This window comes from Medicago sativa, chromosome 3 (assembly GCF_051527215.1).
Source record: "Medicago sativa cultivar Bolivia chromosome 3, Bolivia_mono, whole genome shotgun sequence".
Classification (NCBI taxonomy): Eukaryota; Viridiplantae; Streptophyta; class Magnoliopsida; order Fabales; family Fabaceae; genus Medicago; species Medicago sativa.
Window position 1 is genome coordinate 36430801 of NC_140751.1, and position 15711 is coordinate 36446511.

A 15711-nucleotide genomic window follows, 5' to 3' on the forward strand; every position below is an offset into this window, starting at 1 on the left:
TTTTGGCCCAACTCAATAAAATACCCTTTCCAAGTGAAATTACCAAATTGCCCTTGACTTTAAACGTGGTAAAAGCGACACGGATACTTACTCCGTAATAAGCTGATATTACATAATAAATATTCTCCATTAACTTTCTTTCAAAATACGTTCTTTGGGACGATCGACTGATACAGTTCAGACACTGACAGGCGGGATGTTACAATGGTCTTGCAAGAAATTTAAAGGCATAGAAGAAAATATTACAAAATCCCTAAGTGTTACATTCTAACCTTTGCATGGAATTGAAACTTAAAGTGCAAGAAATGAGATGGAGAGGGAGATGAAATGTGGAATGTTTATGAATGAATGAAACATGAAATGAGATAGTTAGTAGCATAAGGCATAATAAGAATTGGAGATTATAAGCAAGAAAAAAAATACTAGCACTTGTCAAAAAAATTAATGCAATTTCTAACCTAAAAGTAACTAGATTCACCTAAAATCTTACCATAATACCAAGACAAGTACATGACTTATAACCCACAATTTCTTAAAGGTTTTTTTTCAATCAAGGATGTGAGAGTTATAAGGACACATTCAAGTCAAAATCCATGACATATCTAGGCATCTTTAGCATTTAATTTTCACAAAACTTGCAACACGAGTAATTGACAAACTTCATTCACAAACAGTAAGCAAAGGACCCCAAATTAGGGACAAATATATCACAAAATTGCACATCACACGCTACTATCAATTTGACAAGAAGACATGGCAAGGATTCACAAGAAATTGACCAAAAGGATTAACAAATCACAAATGACATCATATATTGTTTTAAAATTTTTTAATATGTAAAACGATCACAAAAAAATATCAAGAAACATATTAGAAACACATAAGAAATTTTTAGAATTTTATCAAAGCATTTTTGAGTTAACAGTGGTGCAAATAGCAACCTGTAGTGTTAAAATAGCACAAGAATAGGCACAAAACGTAATATCAGCAGGAAAAGGCCCAAGCCCAACGAGAAGATGGACCCTGGACTATCCAAACATACCAGGGACGTTGGATTGATCCAGGATCCACAAACCCTAGAACAAACGGTCACAAGCATGCAGCACACCATAAGATGAATCAGGCACATGGGAACAGGGCATCTGGATCATCCACGTGGAGAGCCATGGATCCAACGATGGAGATTGAGAGGTGGAATGAACCGAATTGAACCAGACCGGTTCAAGTGCCTATATAAGCACAAAGAGACCGGTCCAGTTCATTTTTCCCTTCCCTCTCTCTCACTACAAAGTTTTAGAGAGAGATGCTCTGCAATCTCTCTTCATCTTCTCCGATGAACACGACGGCGGAGGTGTGGTGGTTCGCCGGCGGCGCCACCACACCTGAACATTTTTCGAAACTTTTTGCACTATCGTGTTCATCTGAGTCCCCTCTTTACGATTCTTAAACTCGTTTTTCAAAATAAGGCATGGATTCGAACAGATCTATGCCTACATCTACGCCTTAGGGTTTCAAAATTTTCTTCTAATCTCTTCGAAACTAAACCCTATCCTGACTTATTTTACATGCTGATGATGAATCTATGTTTTGATTCGAAAAATAAACGGTGAATCTTCATGATTTTTGAAATTAGGGTTTCGTTTCAATTTTTTCGAATCTTTTCGAGTTTCCACTTCAATTCACCGTTTAATTTTTCATTCAGAACCTTCGATGACGATTACGAACTAAACGAGAAGGAATTGTGTACTTACCTGAGTTGATCTGGAGATTTGAACGAAATTCCCCAGAAAACCTTGAATCTTGGATGTGTTCTTGATGCTTCTGGTAAGTTCTTGCACAGAAACTGAAAATAAATCAGTTCCCCACCTTCTTCTCCCTCGTTGGTTCACTTCGAACACAATCTCTCTTCTTCTCTCTTTCACCGAATCCTTCGTGATCGCAAGGGGGTTCGTTCTTGCAATTGACGAATGCTTGCTTGAATTGCGAAGGTGAGGGTTCGATGATGATGATTTTCACAGAAAATCACTGAGAACCTTCTGAAAATTCGAACCACTCTTGCTGAATTGAACACATTTTGTTTTGATTTTCTGGTACTTTGAAATGATTTTGTTCGTTAGATGATGAATTTTGATAGAGAACTGGTATGAATTTGAGGAATTTGTGGTGGTGATTGATTCTATTGTGGTGGTTTGAGTCTGTTACGGTGGTTTTTTGATTCAATTGTGGTGGTTTGAGTTTGTTACGGTGGTGACTTGGGAGAGAGAGAAATTCTGTTAGTTTTCTGATGATGTGTCACTGAGTGATTGATGATTCTGACACTTATGATGAGTTGGCTTGCATTTATAGGCCAGCTGTGTGGCCTTTGAGCCACTTAGGACCTGCCACGTGCTCTTGGACTTGCTTGGACTGAAACCTGGACTTTTTGCCTTGAGGGACTGATCTGCAATTTCTAAAAACCAAAGGACCAATCTGCAATTGACTTAAAAAACAAAAAACTTGACTTGGAGGACTAAAATTCAAATTAAAAACTTAGAAAAGAAATAAAAATGAAATAGAGGGACTAAAATGCAATTACTAAGAGTTTGAGGACTAAAAAAGAAAATTAATAAAACTGGATTAAAATTGGTAAATTTGACTAAACGTAAAGTGAAACAATTAAAATTGACAAAACGGACTAAAACGAACCAATGGCTTAAATGAGGTACTTTAAAGTAACCTCTCTCTGCCGAAATTTCGTGTGAAATGACCAAAATGCCCCTGGGGCTAAAACGACTAAAAATGACTCAGATGCAATGTTAAAATGGATTTTTAACAGGGAATTGCAGCAAGAACTTATACAAGCAAAATTAAAGACTCAAAGACACTTTTAAGAGTTTAAACAGAGTTTTGGCACGTGAAAAGACTAAAATGCCCCCAGGGGCAAAACTGACTCAAAATGACCTAAAATGCAATTTTTGCAATGGATTTTGACATAGAATGAAATAGAGACTTATTCAAACCAAATGAAAAGGCTCAAACAAAATTTTAAAAGACTGAAAGAAATTTTGACATGGGAAATGACTAAAATACCCTTCTATGTGAATTTTGCAAATAACATTGAAATAAAATGCAGAGAAAGATGAAATTGATCAGAGACATATCAAATGAAAATACAAGAAAAGAGGAATTGAGTTAGTATTTTTAGGTCCAAAATTAGGGTATAACAGCTGCCCCTATTTAAGTTTCTTTGTCCGGAGAGTCAAGAGACGAAGTCTTTGAGTTGACGGGACGAAGATACTTAAATATTAACATTTATACTGCTTTTGGACATAAAAATACGTTTTCAGACTTTCAAACACATGAATGCCATGCAATACTTTGATTATAGATGCAAGACAAAGAACTGGAGTCTATGGAACATGTCATGTCACTGGGGATCCCGGTGGACATTGACAGGGTAGACAAACCAGGGGATAGAAAATATGGTACAAGCTATTCTTTGGATCGAACTAGCCACTTGACCAAGGAATACAAAACAAGAGATAGGTACAAGCTGTTCTTGGGATCGAACTCGGCACTTGACCGGAAACATAGACACATAGGCAGATACAAGCTGTTCTTTTGGATCGAACTTGACACTTGATTGAAGATACAAACAAATAGGTAGGCACAAACTGTTCTTTGGATTGAACTGGCTGTTTGGCTGGAGATATAGACAAAAAGGGGAGATACAAACTGTTCTCTGGATCGAACTTGCCGTTGGATCATCACCACATCATGTCAGTGAGTGCAAACTGTTCTTTTAGATCGAACTTGCCGTTTGACCGATAACAAAGCATAAGCTGGGTACAAACTGTTCTTCGGATCGAACTTGTCGTTTGTCCGGAAGTATAGGTATGTAAGCAGGTACAAGTGGTTCTTTTCGGATCGAACCTGGCACTTGACCAGTAACAAGATACAAATTGAAAGTCTGGTTTAACGAGGTACCGGTTGAGGGTAAATTGTCATTGACTTGATTTGAAAATAGACATGACCATTTTTGTTGGCCCAAAAGCAAATTGAGAGTGAATTGACATTGATTTGAATTGAATTGGAAGTTTGAGATTGAAATTGAGATTGAGCAGAGACATAGACATAGACATTGGATTGGAGAGTTGAAATTGACATTGAGATTGGATTGGAATTGAATTGAAAATTGAAATTGACATTGACATTGAAATTGGATTGAAATTGGAGATTGAGATTGAAATTGAATTTGAGATTGCTTCGAATTTGACACTTGAAATTGAGATTGCTTCGAATTGGGATTGAATTGAATTGAAATTGGAATTTGAGAGTTGAGATTGCATCGAATTTGACAGTTGAAATGATTTGAAATTGAGATTGGAGATTGCATCGAATTTGACAGTTGAATTTGAATTTGACGGTTGGAATTGAAATTGAAATTGATTTGAAGTTGGAATTGGAAGTGGAAACTGTTTTAGATTGGAAATTGATATTGGAAATGCAGCATGTATATATGGCATAACAAGATTATTGAATGTATGAGCACATAAAATGCATGATTATGCATGTATGAATGCTTGAAATGCATGATTGGTTTGTAACTTGACAGAGAAGTTTCACACAGGCAGACAAAACATTGGAAGATTGGGCACGTAGTGGCTCGTGCTGCAACATATTCACAGGGGAAAACCTCTTTGGAGAGACCGTCGTTGAGAGACGTATCGAAACCATGGCTGAGGGCAATAAAACTTGTAGAGGGGGGACCCTTGGAAGGTCCTTGGATACAGGTCGCCGTTGCTAGGCGTGTCAGTGCTGCGTAAACATTGGATGCTCGCATCTGTGGTCAATGCTTTTCAATATTTTATTCTTTCATTCTTTCATTTTTCAAACCCATTTTTGCCTGAACCGCCCTTTCGGGTTTTCGATTCACCGGGGAATAACATTCTTTTCATTGCCCCATTTTTGCCTGAATTGCCTTCATAGGTTGTCAATCAGCGGGGTGCTCATTTTTGCCTAAGCCGCCCTTGCGGGTTTTCAACTTAGCGAGCTTTTCATTTGCATTTTTTCATTTTCATTCTGTTTTTTTTTCATTCTTGCCATTGACCACAGATCATCCCGGGGAGTAACCTGCTCGTAACATGTATTGAAATGGACATTGACATTCATTTATTCATGCATGTTTCATTGAAATGTACCCTATTGCTCAGGTTTGCTTTCAAAATAGACAGGAAAAGATTTTCAATTTTCAAAGATATTTGTTTCAGACATTAACATTATCAAAATAGAAAGAAAATGTTTTGTATATAACATCGAAAGTAGAAAGAAAAATAGAGTTTCAAACAATAGCACAGGCTCAAATTGATGTAGAAGAGTGAAAATTAGCCAAAGGCATAACTCCACAGATTTACAAAGCTTGGAAAATGGTAATTTTATTGGTTGGTGATACATTGAACACGATGACCGCTACTTTTCATAGAAATTTTGAATTCACAAGTACAGAAGCTTCCGATGAAGATGATCATTGACAGTTGCAGATGCCCCAAGGAGAGATGGTGATTTGCCAGATATAGTTACATGTCTTTTATTGTCAACCTCATTTTTGCATGATCAGCCCTTTCGGGTTTTCGGCTCATCGAGGCGCTCATTCTTGCCTGAGTTGCGTACAATCTCAACGAGCTTTTTCATATTCATTTTTTTTGTCCCTAACTTTTGCCTGGATCGCCCTTTCGGGTTTTCTATCCACCGGGAAGCGCATTTTTGCCTAGGCCGCCCATTCAGGTTTTCGACCTACCACGCTGTTCTTTTCTTTCTAGACAAAGTATTTCTTGACTATATCGACATTGACAGGATTTGGGAGTTCAACACCATCCATGTGTGTAAGAATCAAAGCACCACCAGAGAAAGCCTTCTTGACAACATAAGGACCTTCATAGTTAGGTGTCCACTTGCCCCTTGGGTCGGGTTGCTGACTTATCCTCCTTTTCAATACAAGTTCGCCTTCCTTGAATTCTCTAGGTCGGACTTTCTTGTCAAAAGTATTCTTCAGTCGTACTTGATACAACTGTCCATGAGCCATAGCATCCATACACTTCTCTTCAATCAAGTTCAGCTGATCGTATCGACTTTGACACCATTCAGCCTCAGTTAATTTTGCTTCCATGATTACTCGAAGAGATGGAATCTCCACTTCCAGAGGGAGAACTGCTTCCATACCATATACCAAAGAGAAAGGAGTTGCCCCGGTTGAACTACGCACTGTAGTACGGTAACCATGCAAGGCAAAAGGTAGCATTTCATGCCAGTCTTTGTAAGTAGTGACCATCTTCTGAACAATCTTCTTGATGTTCTTGTTAGCGGCCTCAACTGTACCATTCATCTGAGGTCTATAAGGAGAAGAGTTGTGATGTTCAATTTTGAATTCTTCACATAAAGCCTGCATCATGCTATTGTTCAGATTGGAACCATTGTCAGTGATGATCTTGTTGGGAACACCATATCGACAGATGATGTTATTCTTGATAAACTTGACAACCACTTGCTTGGTCACATTTGCATAGGAAGCAGTCTCGACCCACTTGGTGAAGTAGTCAATTGCCACTAGAATGAAACGATGTCCGTTGGAAGCTTTTGGTTCAATTCTTCCGATCATGTCAATGCCCTACATAGAGAAAGGCCATGGGGAAGATATAACATTGAGAGCGTGTGGAGGCACATGAATCTTGTCAGCATAAATTTGACACTTGTGACATCTCTTAGCATGTTTGTGGCAGTCACGCTCCATGGTTATCCAGTAATAGCCGGCTCTTAACAACTTTCTTGACATGGTGTGGCCCGAAGCATGGGTCCCAAAAGTACCATCATGTACATCATGCATCAACTTCTCAGCTTCTTGTTTGTCAACACATCTCAACAAAACCATGTCATAGTTCCTCTTGTATAGGATTTCTCCGTCCAGAAGGAATTTGCTAGCCCATCGTCTCAAAGTCTTTTTATCCCTGTTGGAAGCACCAGGTGGATATTCACGATTCTGCAAGAAGTGTTTGATGTTGTAATACCAAGGCTTCTTATCATTCACATCTTTGTCAGCTTGATCTGGCATATTTTCAATGGTAAACACATGAGCGGGTCTATCAAGACGCTGCACTTTGATTACGGGCACATCATTCCAGTGATTGACACGAAACATGGAAGACAGAGTAGCGAGAGCATCAGCCATCTGATTTTCATCCCGGGGGATGTGGTGCAGCTCAACCTTGGTAAAGTATGTCAACAGACGTCTTGCATAGTCACGGTATGGGATCAGTTTCTCATGATGAGTCTCCCATTCACCCTTTATCTGATTAATAACAAGCGCAGAATCTCCATAGATGTCAAGGTGCTTAATTCTCAGATCAAGGGCTTCTTCAATGCCCAAGATGCATGCTTCATATTCTGCTATGTTTTTTGTGCATTCAAAAGTTATTCGGGCGGTGAAAGGAATGTGGTGCCCCTGTGGAGTTACAATGATGGCTCCAATTCCTTTACCATAAGCATTAACAGCACCATCAAACATCAATCCCCATTTGCTATTGGGATCCGGCCCTTCATTGATCAGTGGCTCTTCACAGTCTTTCGCTTTCAGATACATGATCTCTTCATCAGGGAAATCAAATTTAATTGGCTGGTAATCATCAAGAGGTTGACAAGCAAGATGCTCAGCAAGGATGCTTCCCTTGATTGCTTTCTGAGCTTTGTACACAATATCATACTCAGACAACAACATTTGCCAACGTGCAATCTTTCCAGTGACAGCAGGTTTTTCAAAGATGTACTTGATTGGATCCATTCGGGATATCAACCAAGTTGTATGATTCACCATATAATGACGCAGACGTTTGGCAGCCCAGGCTAAAGCACAACAAGTCTTTTCAAGCACTGTATACCGAGTCTCACAGTCGGTGAACTTCTTGCTCAGATAGTAGATAGCATGTTCTTTCTTTCCAGTCTCGTCTTGTTGACCGAGGACACAACCCACGGAATCATCTAACACTGACAAATACATAATCAAAGGCCTTCCTTCCACTGGTGGGACAAGGATAGGTGGTTCCAACAGGTATTCTTTAATGCTATCAAAAGCTTCCTGACATTCATCATTCCATACAACAGGCTGATTCTTTCTGAGCAATTTGAAAATTGGTCCACAGGTAGTAGTCATGTGAGATATGAATCTTGAAATGTAATTCAGCCGTCCGAGGAAACCTCTGACTTGCTTTTCAGTTTGAGGGGCTGGCATTTCTCTGATGGCTCGGACTTTATCAGGGTCGACTTCAATGCCTCTTTGGCTGACAATGAAGCCTAGCAACTTTCCAGACCTTACACCAAATGTGCACTTGTTAGGATTCAACCGCAGCTTGTACTTTCTCAATCTTTCAAACATCTTTTTCAAATACACAACATGCTGCTCTTCATCACTTGACTTCACAATCATATCATCAACATATACTTCAATCTCTTTGTGAATCATATCATGAAATAGAGTTGTCATACCTCTTTCATAGGTAGCACCGGCATTTATCAAGCCAAATGGCATCACTTTATAACAGAATGTTCCCTACGGAGTGATGAAGGACGTCTTTTCTCTATCTTCAGGTGACATTCGTATCTGGTTATAGCCAGAGAAACCATCCATAAAGGAGAACACTTTGGATTGAGCAGTACTGTCAACAAGCACATCAATATGAGGCAATGGGAAGTTGTCTTTCGGACTGGCTTTGTTCAGATCTCTGTAATCAACACACATTCGAACTTTCCCATCTTTCTTTGGTACTGGCACAATGTTGGCAATCCACTCAGGATATTCAGCTGTCATGAGGAAACCCGCATCAATTTGCTTCTGTACTTCAGCCTTGATCTTAAGAGCCATGTCTGGACGAGACCTTCTCAATTTCTGCTTGACAGGAGGACATTCAGGTCTTGTCGGTATCCGATGTTCCACAATCTTGGGATCTAGACCCGGCATATCTTCATAGGACCATGCAAAGACATCTGGATAATCATGGAGAAGCTGAATGATCTTCCTTTTCACTTCTGGCTCAAGTGCAGCACCAATCTTGATCTCTCGCTTGTTCTCTTCAGTACCCAGGTTGATAAGCTCAATCTCTTCCTGGTGAGGCTGAATGGCTCTTCTTTCTTGCTCAAGCAGTCGAGTGATCTCGTATGATATCTCTTCATCATCATCCTCATCTTCAGCTTCATATACAGGGAATTCAAAATTTGGAGGAACCATAGGGTCACTGTGTTCAACGGGTTTATTGTGGTTCAATCTGCATAATATGATTGGAATGATTTTTAGGAAAAATGTTTTCTATGCAGATTTTTGAAATTAATAAGAAAATACAGATGTTTTGGTTTTTTCTGGCATTACCATTATTTCCAAGAAAAAAGGCACTAAAAAGTAAAAAACAAAGAGTTGCGGAAAAGACGACAACTTTTATTGATAACGGCAATGCCGAAACAAACACGCCCTTACAATGATATCACTTTCGCCTTGGGCAGAGCTAAAGGATTGTTATTTTGAAAACGAAGAAAACATGAGCAACAAGACACATTACATGGAAGGATGCATGACTAAAGGAACATCAATGGCCTCCCAATTTCTCACAGTGCCTCCTGGTACAACAAATGTAGGCACATAACTACTCTCTGTAGCATCTTCAGCAATAGCATTGATAAACCCAGCACTGTAGAAAGTTCCTGTTGAAACGCTTGAGGTCGGGGAGAATCCAAGGCCCTCTTTACGCTTGTTTTCCAAAATCTGAATCACTTTGCCCCAGCCAGCAGCTTGCCCTTCTCGAACAGCCTTCTGGGCGTCTTTCAATGAAGCCATGCTAGCACTAGCCCTCCGGGGCTCTGCACCTTCAACAGTCAAGCCTTGAAATGACGTCCCTTCAGCGGACCCTGCTTCAACACAAGAGAAAGATGATACTTGGCTAACCAGATATGCTTCCTCGCCGTGCACAGTGACAATCTTACCGTTCTTCATAAATTTGAGCTTTTGGTGCAAAGTAGAAGTTACTGCTCCAGCGTCGTGAATCCACGGTCTTCCGAGGAGACAACTGTAAGAAGCATTGGTGTCCATGACCTGGAAAGTAATCTGAAATGTCTCGGGACCAACGGTAATTGGCAAGTCTACTTCCCCGAGAACATCCTTGCGAGATCAGTCGAAAGCATTAACCAGATAGCTACTTCCCCTCAGAGAGATTCCATGATGGCTCAATTGTCTCAGTGTAGATTCAGGCATTACATTCAGGGATGATCCAGTGTCCACCAGTACATTGAATATCATGTCAGACTTGCAGTGTACCGAGATATGTAGAGCCAAGTTGTGGTGTTTCCCTGCTTCGGGGAGTTCATCGTCACCAAACCCCAAGTTGTTGCAGGCAGTAATATTACTCACTATCCCATCAAACTGATCCACAGAGACTTCGTGATCAACATAAGCTTGCTCAAGTATCTTCATCAACAATTTCCTGTGAGCTTCTGAGCTCATGAGCAGAGACAAGATGGATATCTTTGACGGAGTTTGCAGCAGCTGGTCAACAATTTTATAGTCGCTCTTTTTAATAAGCCTCAGAATTTCGTCCAGATTAGACTCGTCAATAGATTGGCCTGATGGGCCAGTGTTCTTGTCAATAGGAGGAGCAACTGGTGGAGTTATGGTGGCAATAGGTGTGACCACCTTCTTTTGGAACAATGATGGACGGACTTTCCCGCTTCTCAGAGCTGTAACTTCACTAGCAACGTTATCCACTGTAGCTGGGGATACCAGAGGCACTTCCACTCCATTCTCAATCATGGTTGCATTGTACTTGTAAGGAATTGCTTTTGTAGAGGCATAAGGTACTGGACCAGGCAGTCTGATCACTAAGGGTTCAACATTCTTTGTTTGGGATGCACTTCTGGTAGGGTAATCATGAAACACTGGCACGATCACACATACATCACTGACGATCAAGTGTTTGTCATCCATCAGACTCTGGATGTCATCTTTCACCACACAACAGCCCATAGGATTTTGAAGACATTCTGAACAAGAAGCATGATCATGATTGAACAAAGAAGCCTGGCAAAGTTTGACATGTAGCGGTACCAAGGGAGTAACAACGTTGCGGACATCCAGCATGGGATCCTCATGAGGAGCGGGGATCCTTTCAAAAGCTTCAATCATGTTAACAGCAGCGTGGTTTGGGAGTGGATTGTCAAGAACATGAGGGACACTATTCTCAAAGGTCAACCTTCCTTTTTCTATCAGATCTTTCACAATATATTTCAAAGCATAGCAACCTTCAGTATCATGGCCTTGAGCACCCTGATGGAATTCACATGTAAGATCATGCCGGAACCTGGGAGGCAAAGGATTAGGCGGAGGTTTGCCTGGTCTAGTGACACAATGTCCCTTAGCAAGTAAAGTTGGGAGCAGTTCAGCATACCGCATAGGTATTGGTGGAAAAGAAGGTCTGGGTCGGGGACCCTGTTTTTGCTGCTGAGCAGGAGGCTGTTGTTGTACTTGTTGAGCAATGGCATTGACGGGCACTGGTGGTTGACCCGGTGGCAGATGATACTGCTGATAGAATGGCGGGAAGAAAGGATGTTGGGAGTATTGCATGTATTGATAGGGCAAAGGTATTTGAGTAGCAGCTGCAGACGGGTTACCGGATAGCATCCCTACTTCAGATTCTTTCCTCTTATGGTGGCCATTACCGTACTTCTTTGGTGCACTGGTTGAAGATTCACCCTTTTCAAGAACAATAATGCCTTCTCTGACAGCCTCCTCTAGACGAGTTCCCATAGTGACCATGTCGGAGAAGTTGTTTGGAGCAGATATTATCATTCTTTCTTTATACTCCTTCTTCAGAGTCTTCAGGAATGTTTGTGTTAATTCTTCCTCATCAAGTCGAGGAGAGACACGGGCAGCTGCCCCTCTCCATCTCTGGGCATACTCACGGAAGGTTTCATCTGACTTCTGAAACAAGGACTTAAGAGAGTCCCTATTTGGCTTCAGACGAGTGTTGAACTCATAATGGCTTTCAAAAGCAGCAGCAAGTTCTTCAAAAGTATGGATGTTGTCTTTGCTCAAACTAGTGTACCAATCTGCTGCATCATCTGTCAAGCTACTCTGGAAGCAGTGGATCATTAGTGCGTCATTATCTGCGTAGTTTGCCATCTTTCGAACGTACCGGATGACATGGTTGTGTGGACAAGAGGTTCCATTGTATTTGTCAAATTCTGGCTCTTTGAATTTCTTAGGAACCTCAAATCGGGATACCAAGCATAGATCACGAGCTTTGGCAGGAACACCATTGTTTCCCCGGCTTGCCTTGACCTCACGGAGTTCTCCAGCCAACTCCCTCAACTGTCTCTTCATAGCTTCCATTGCGGGATCTTGTCCACGCAGAGTATCGACATCAATCACATGTTGCATAGTGTGGACAATAGGATCGGTAACGACGGTAGTCACCTGAGGTATAGCAGTAGACACAGGAATCTGTCCCTGACCAGCAAAACCAGAGACACCAGCAGCAGTATTAGGAGAATAGTAAGCTGAGAGACCATAAGGACGCCCATTAGGCATAACAAACCGAGCATCAGTAGCCACAGTAGACAGTGGGATAGACGAAATGGTTTCAGTAGTAGCTGGAATAGATGTGGCTGGTTGTTCTTGTGCAGCCATCAGAGCAGACATAGTGTCATGAGCCTTGGCCAAGTCTTCTTTCATAGCAGCCAATTCGGCACGGAGCTGAGCATTTTCTTCTTCAAAGTTAGCCATAATCCTTCTCTTGTGAAATCTTGTTTGGTGAACTCTATCTGGTTGGTAAACCTTGCGAACACGAGCCACTTTTCAGACTGCGGCGGACAAAACCAGGAGGCAATGAGCACGAGAGAAGTTTTTTGTGACCAATGAATGCATATGATGCATGAAATGTGCTAATGCATATGCAAAAAGACTCTTTTTTGTGTTATCGAAGGGTTTTAGACAAACTAAAACTTGTAAACATTACTAAACAACAATTAACATAAACGGGAAACAAACAACCAACATATAGTTTTACAGGAGCCAAGGGATAGACTTTGAAATGTAAAACAACATAAACAACTGGAAATAACAACAGGAAAAAGAAACCCTCAAGCATAGGAAGTGGAAGCATCATCCTCAGACTCAGACTCATAGCTGCAGTATCGTGCATAGAAGTCACGGGCACTCCTAGCCCTCTTGGAGTCCCTCATAAGCAACCTATCTTTCTCTTCGATCCCTCTCTTAGCCTTAGCTAACTCTTTCTTCAGTGTCATCACCTCATGAGTCTGCTGCTCATCCTTTCCATCCAAAGTCATGATCAAGTTCTCAGCCTCATAGTATCTAGCCCTCCACTGATGCTTCTCCCGACTCTCCATAGCTAGATGCTCCTGATACATCTCCTGGGTAGGTGGGAGTAGAGGCAAAGGCATGGTGGGAACAGATGCAGACACATATCTCATAGAGGGGTAAGGCATACCAATCTCCTCAGCTTGGTTTATCACCCACTGTGTATAGGCCTCATGAGCAACACCGGACCTTACACCCATGTGCTTCACCTCTTTCTTCCGAAGTTTAGACCAAGCTTCTATGAAATCCTCTCTTATGCCTGTGGGAGCATTGGAGTAGTGAAAGAAGTAAGGAGCTGTAGCAAGATTGATGGGCTTATCTTTCATCGGGAAACCAAATTGTCGCAAGGCGAGCTCCGGGTTATAGTTAATTCCACCCCGGGTACCAAGAAGAGGTACATTAAGAAACTTTCCACCGCCAAAGATAATTTCCTTAACTCTAGAAGCGGGAGTGAGCCAAACTACTTCATTAGGAGTGAGAGCCATAATCCTTTGTGAAATAGACCAACTCTCCGGATTGTCGTGGAAAGACTTCGGAAGGTGCGAAATAAACCACCTATAGAGGAGAGGCACACAACAAAGAATGTATCCACGACCCTTGCTGGAACGATCGTGAATAGCATGGTATGTGTCAGCTAGCAAAGTAGGAACCGGATTCTTGGAGTGGAAGATCATAATAGCATTCATGTCCACGAAGTCATCAAGATTTGGAAAGAGAATAAGCCCATAGATGAGAAGTGCAAGAATAGCCTCGAGAGTGTCCTGATAAGTGGTATTGAGGTTGGCTTTCCCAAGAAGATACTCTGAAGTGAACCCTCGGATGCGGGCCTTAGTAACAAGATTCTTGGAGACATCGGTGGTCCTGAGATAGAGATCTTTAGCAATAACCAATGGAGTAGGAGGATTCTCAAGTCCTGCAGAGGGTACCCCCTTAGCAATAGATAGACCCATCAAGGAAGAATAAGCCTCTAGAGTAGGCACCAACTGAAAGTCCGGAAAAGTAAAGCACCGATACTCTTGATCATAAAATTGCACTAGAGTGTGCACAAGCTTCTCATCCACATTAGTCTGGAGAATAGTAAGTAAAGCCCCATAACGGCGTCGGAAACCAGTCGGATCCTCGATCTTGAGTGCCAAATCTCTCAAACTAGCCAAATCTACTTCCTTGAACTTGTAGGACTTAGTCTTCTTCATTCCTACAATGTTTACAAATTCAACTTGTCTAAGCCCTTCGATAACAATGCATGGAAAAAGGTTTATTCATGTATGCATGAATGCATGATTATGTTCAAGTTCGGAGAAAACATGGTGGGTTGAAGTTCAACGTCGAGGAGTCATGGGTGGACACGGTGTCCGGTGAATCTAGGGCTTTAGGATAATAGTAACCGGGTTCTAAAAAGGTTCCCAAGTTGCAACCTCTCCGACGTATATCATGGTGTCACGAGACAACACTCGCTCCAAGATTATCCGCGGAAGGTCTAACTTGAGTGTAGTATCGCGTGACGACTAAAACTCGAGACAACACTCGGTTTAGCCTCCGCACTACATCCTAGAAAAATGGCCATGGATGGGTTTGGTTATCTACGGTTCATAGCGTCATAGAACAATTAGAAGTAAAGTGCCTAAACGCGACAACACGCGCCGACAACATCACCCCCAAAATGCCTCAGCTGTGTGGGATTGATCGCATAATCCAAAACACGAGGCAACCCCCGAAATGAATTGTCGATTATATCCCTCCTAAATCCTAAGTTCACTCAGCCCGGGTGCAGGACTTTTGATATTCTCACCCCACACGTTTGCAAGAAATTAAACATTTATTCACATAGGAAAGCAAGTAAAAATACAAGCGCAAGCGTGGAAATAAAGACTAGGCGTAACTCTCGAATCCCCCCAGCGGAGTCGCCAGCTGTTTTATCTTGGTTTTCGGGTGTCAAACATTGATTACGTTTGAACCTTTTTAACCGGTGATATCTTATTTTTTTTTTGGGAAGGGAAAAAGTAAGCAAAACCCTTGAGAATCGAGGTCCGGGAGTTGTTTTCGCTACGGGAAGGTGTTAGGCACCCATAACGACTATAGTATCCTATAGGAACCGTCTTTAATTTCTACGCGCGCGCTTTATTTTTAAATGCTATTTGAAAATTGATATTTACACCTAAAGGTATTCTAAGTGAAGAATTGGAGGGAGAAGAATATTTGAATTTTTATTTTATTTGAATTGAAGGTATTTTGTTCCTTGCCTACGTACCCGTTTAAGGGATCAAATCCACCGTAGTTCTCTTCCAAAAATGTTTTTTGTTTTTGTTGGTTGATTTTAAGTTTGAAAA

At 41.3% G+C, this 15711-nt stretch overlaps 1 protein-coding gene across 1 annotated transcript; it reads right to left on the reverse strand.

Moving 5' to 3' along the window:
- Positions 1-902: 902 nt before the first annotated feature.
- Positions 903-12790, reverse strand: LOC146937407 (uncharacterized). Its single transcript, XM_085749417.1, has 3 exons — positions 12455-12790; positions 10268-12340; positions 903-941 (listed from the first exon to the last, which is right to left on the reverse strand). The coding sequence occupies exons 1-3, from the start codon at positions 12788-12790 to the stop codon at positions 903-905; spliced, it is 2448 nt and encodes an 815-aa protein (XP_085605543.1).
- Between the last annotated feature and the right edge of the window lie 2921 nt (positions 12791-15711).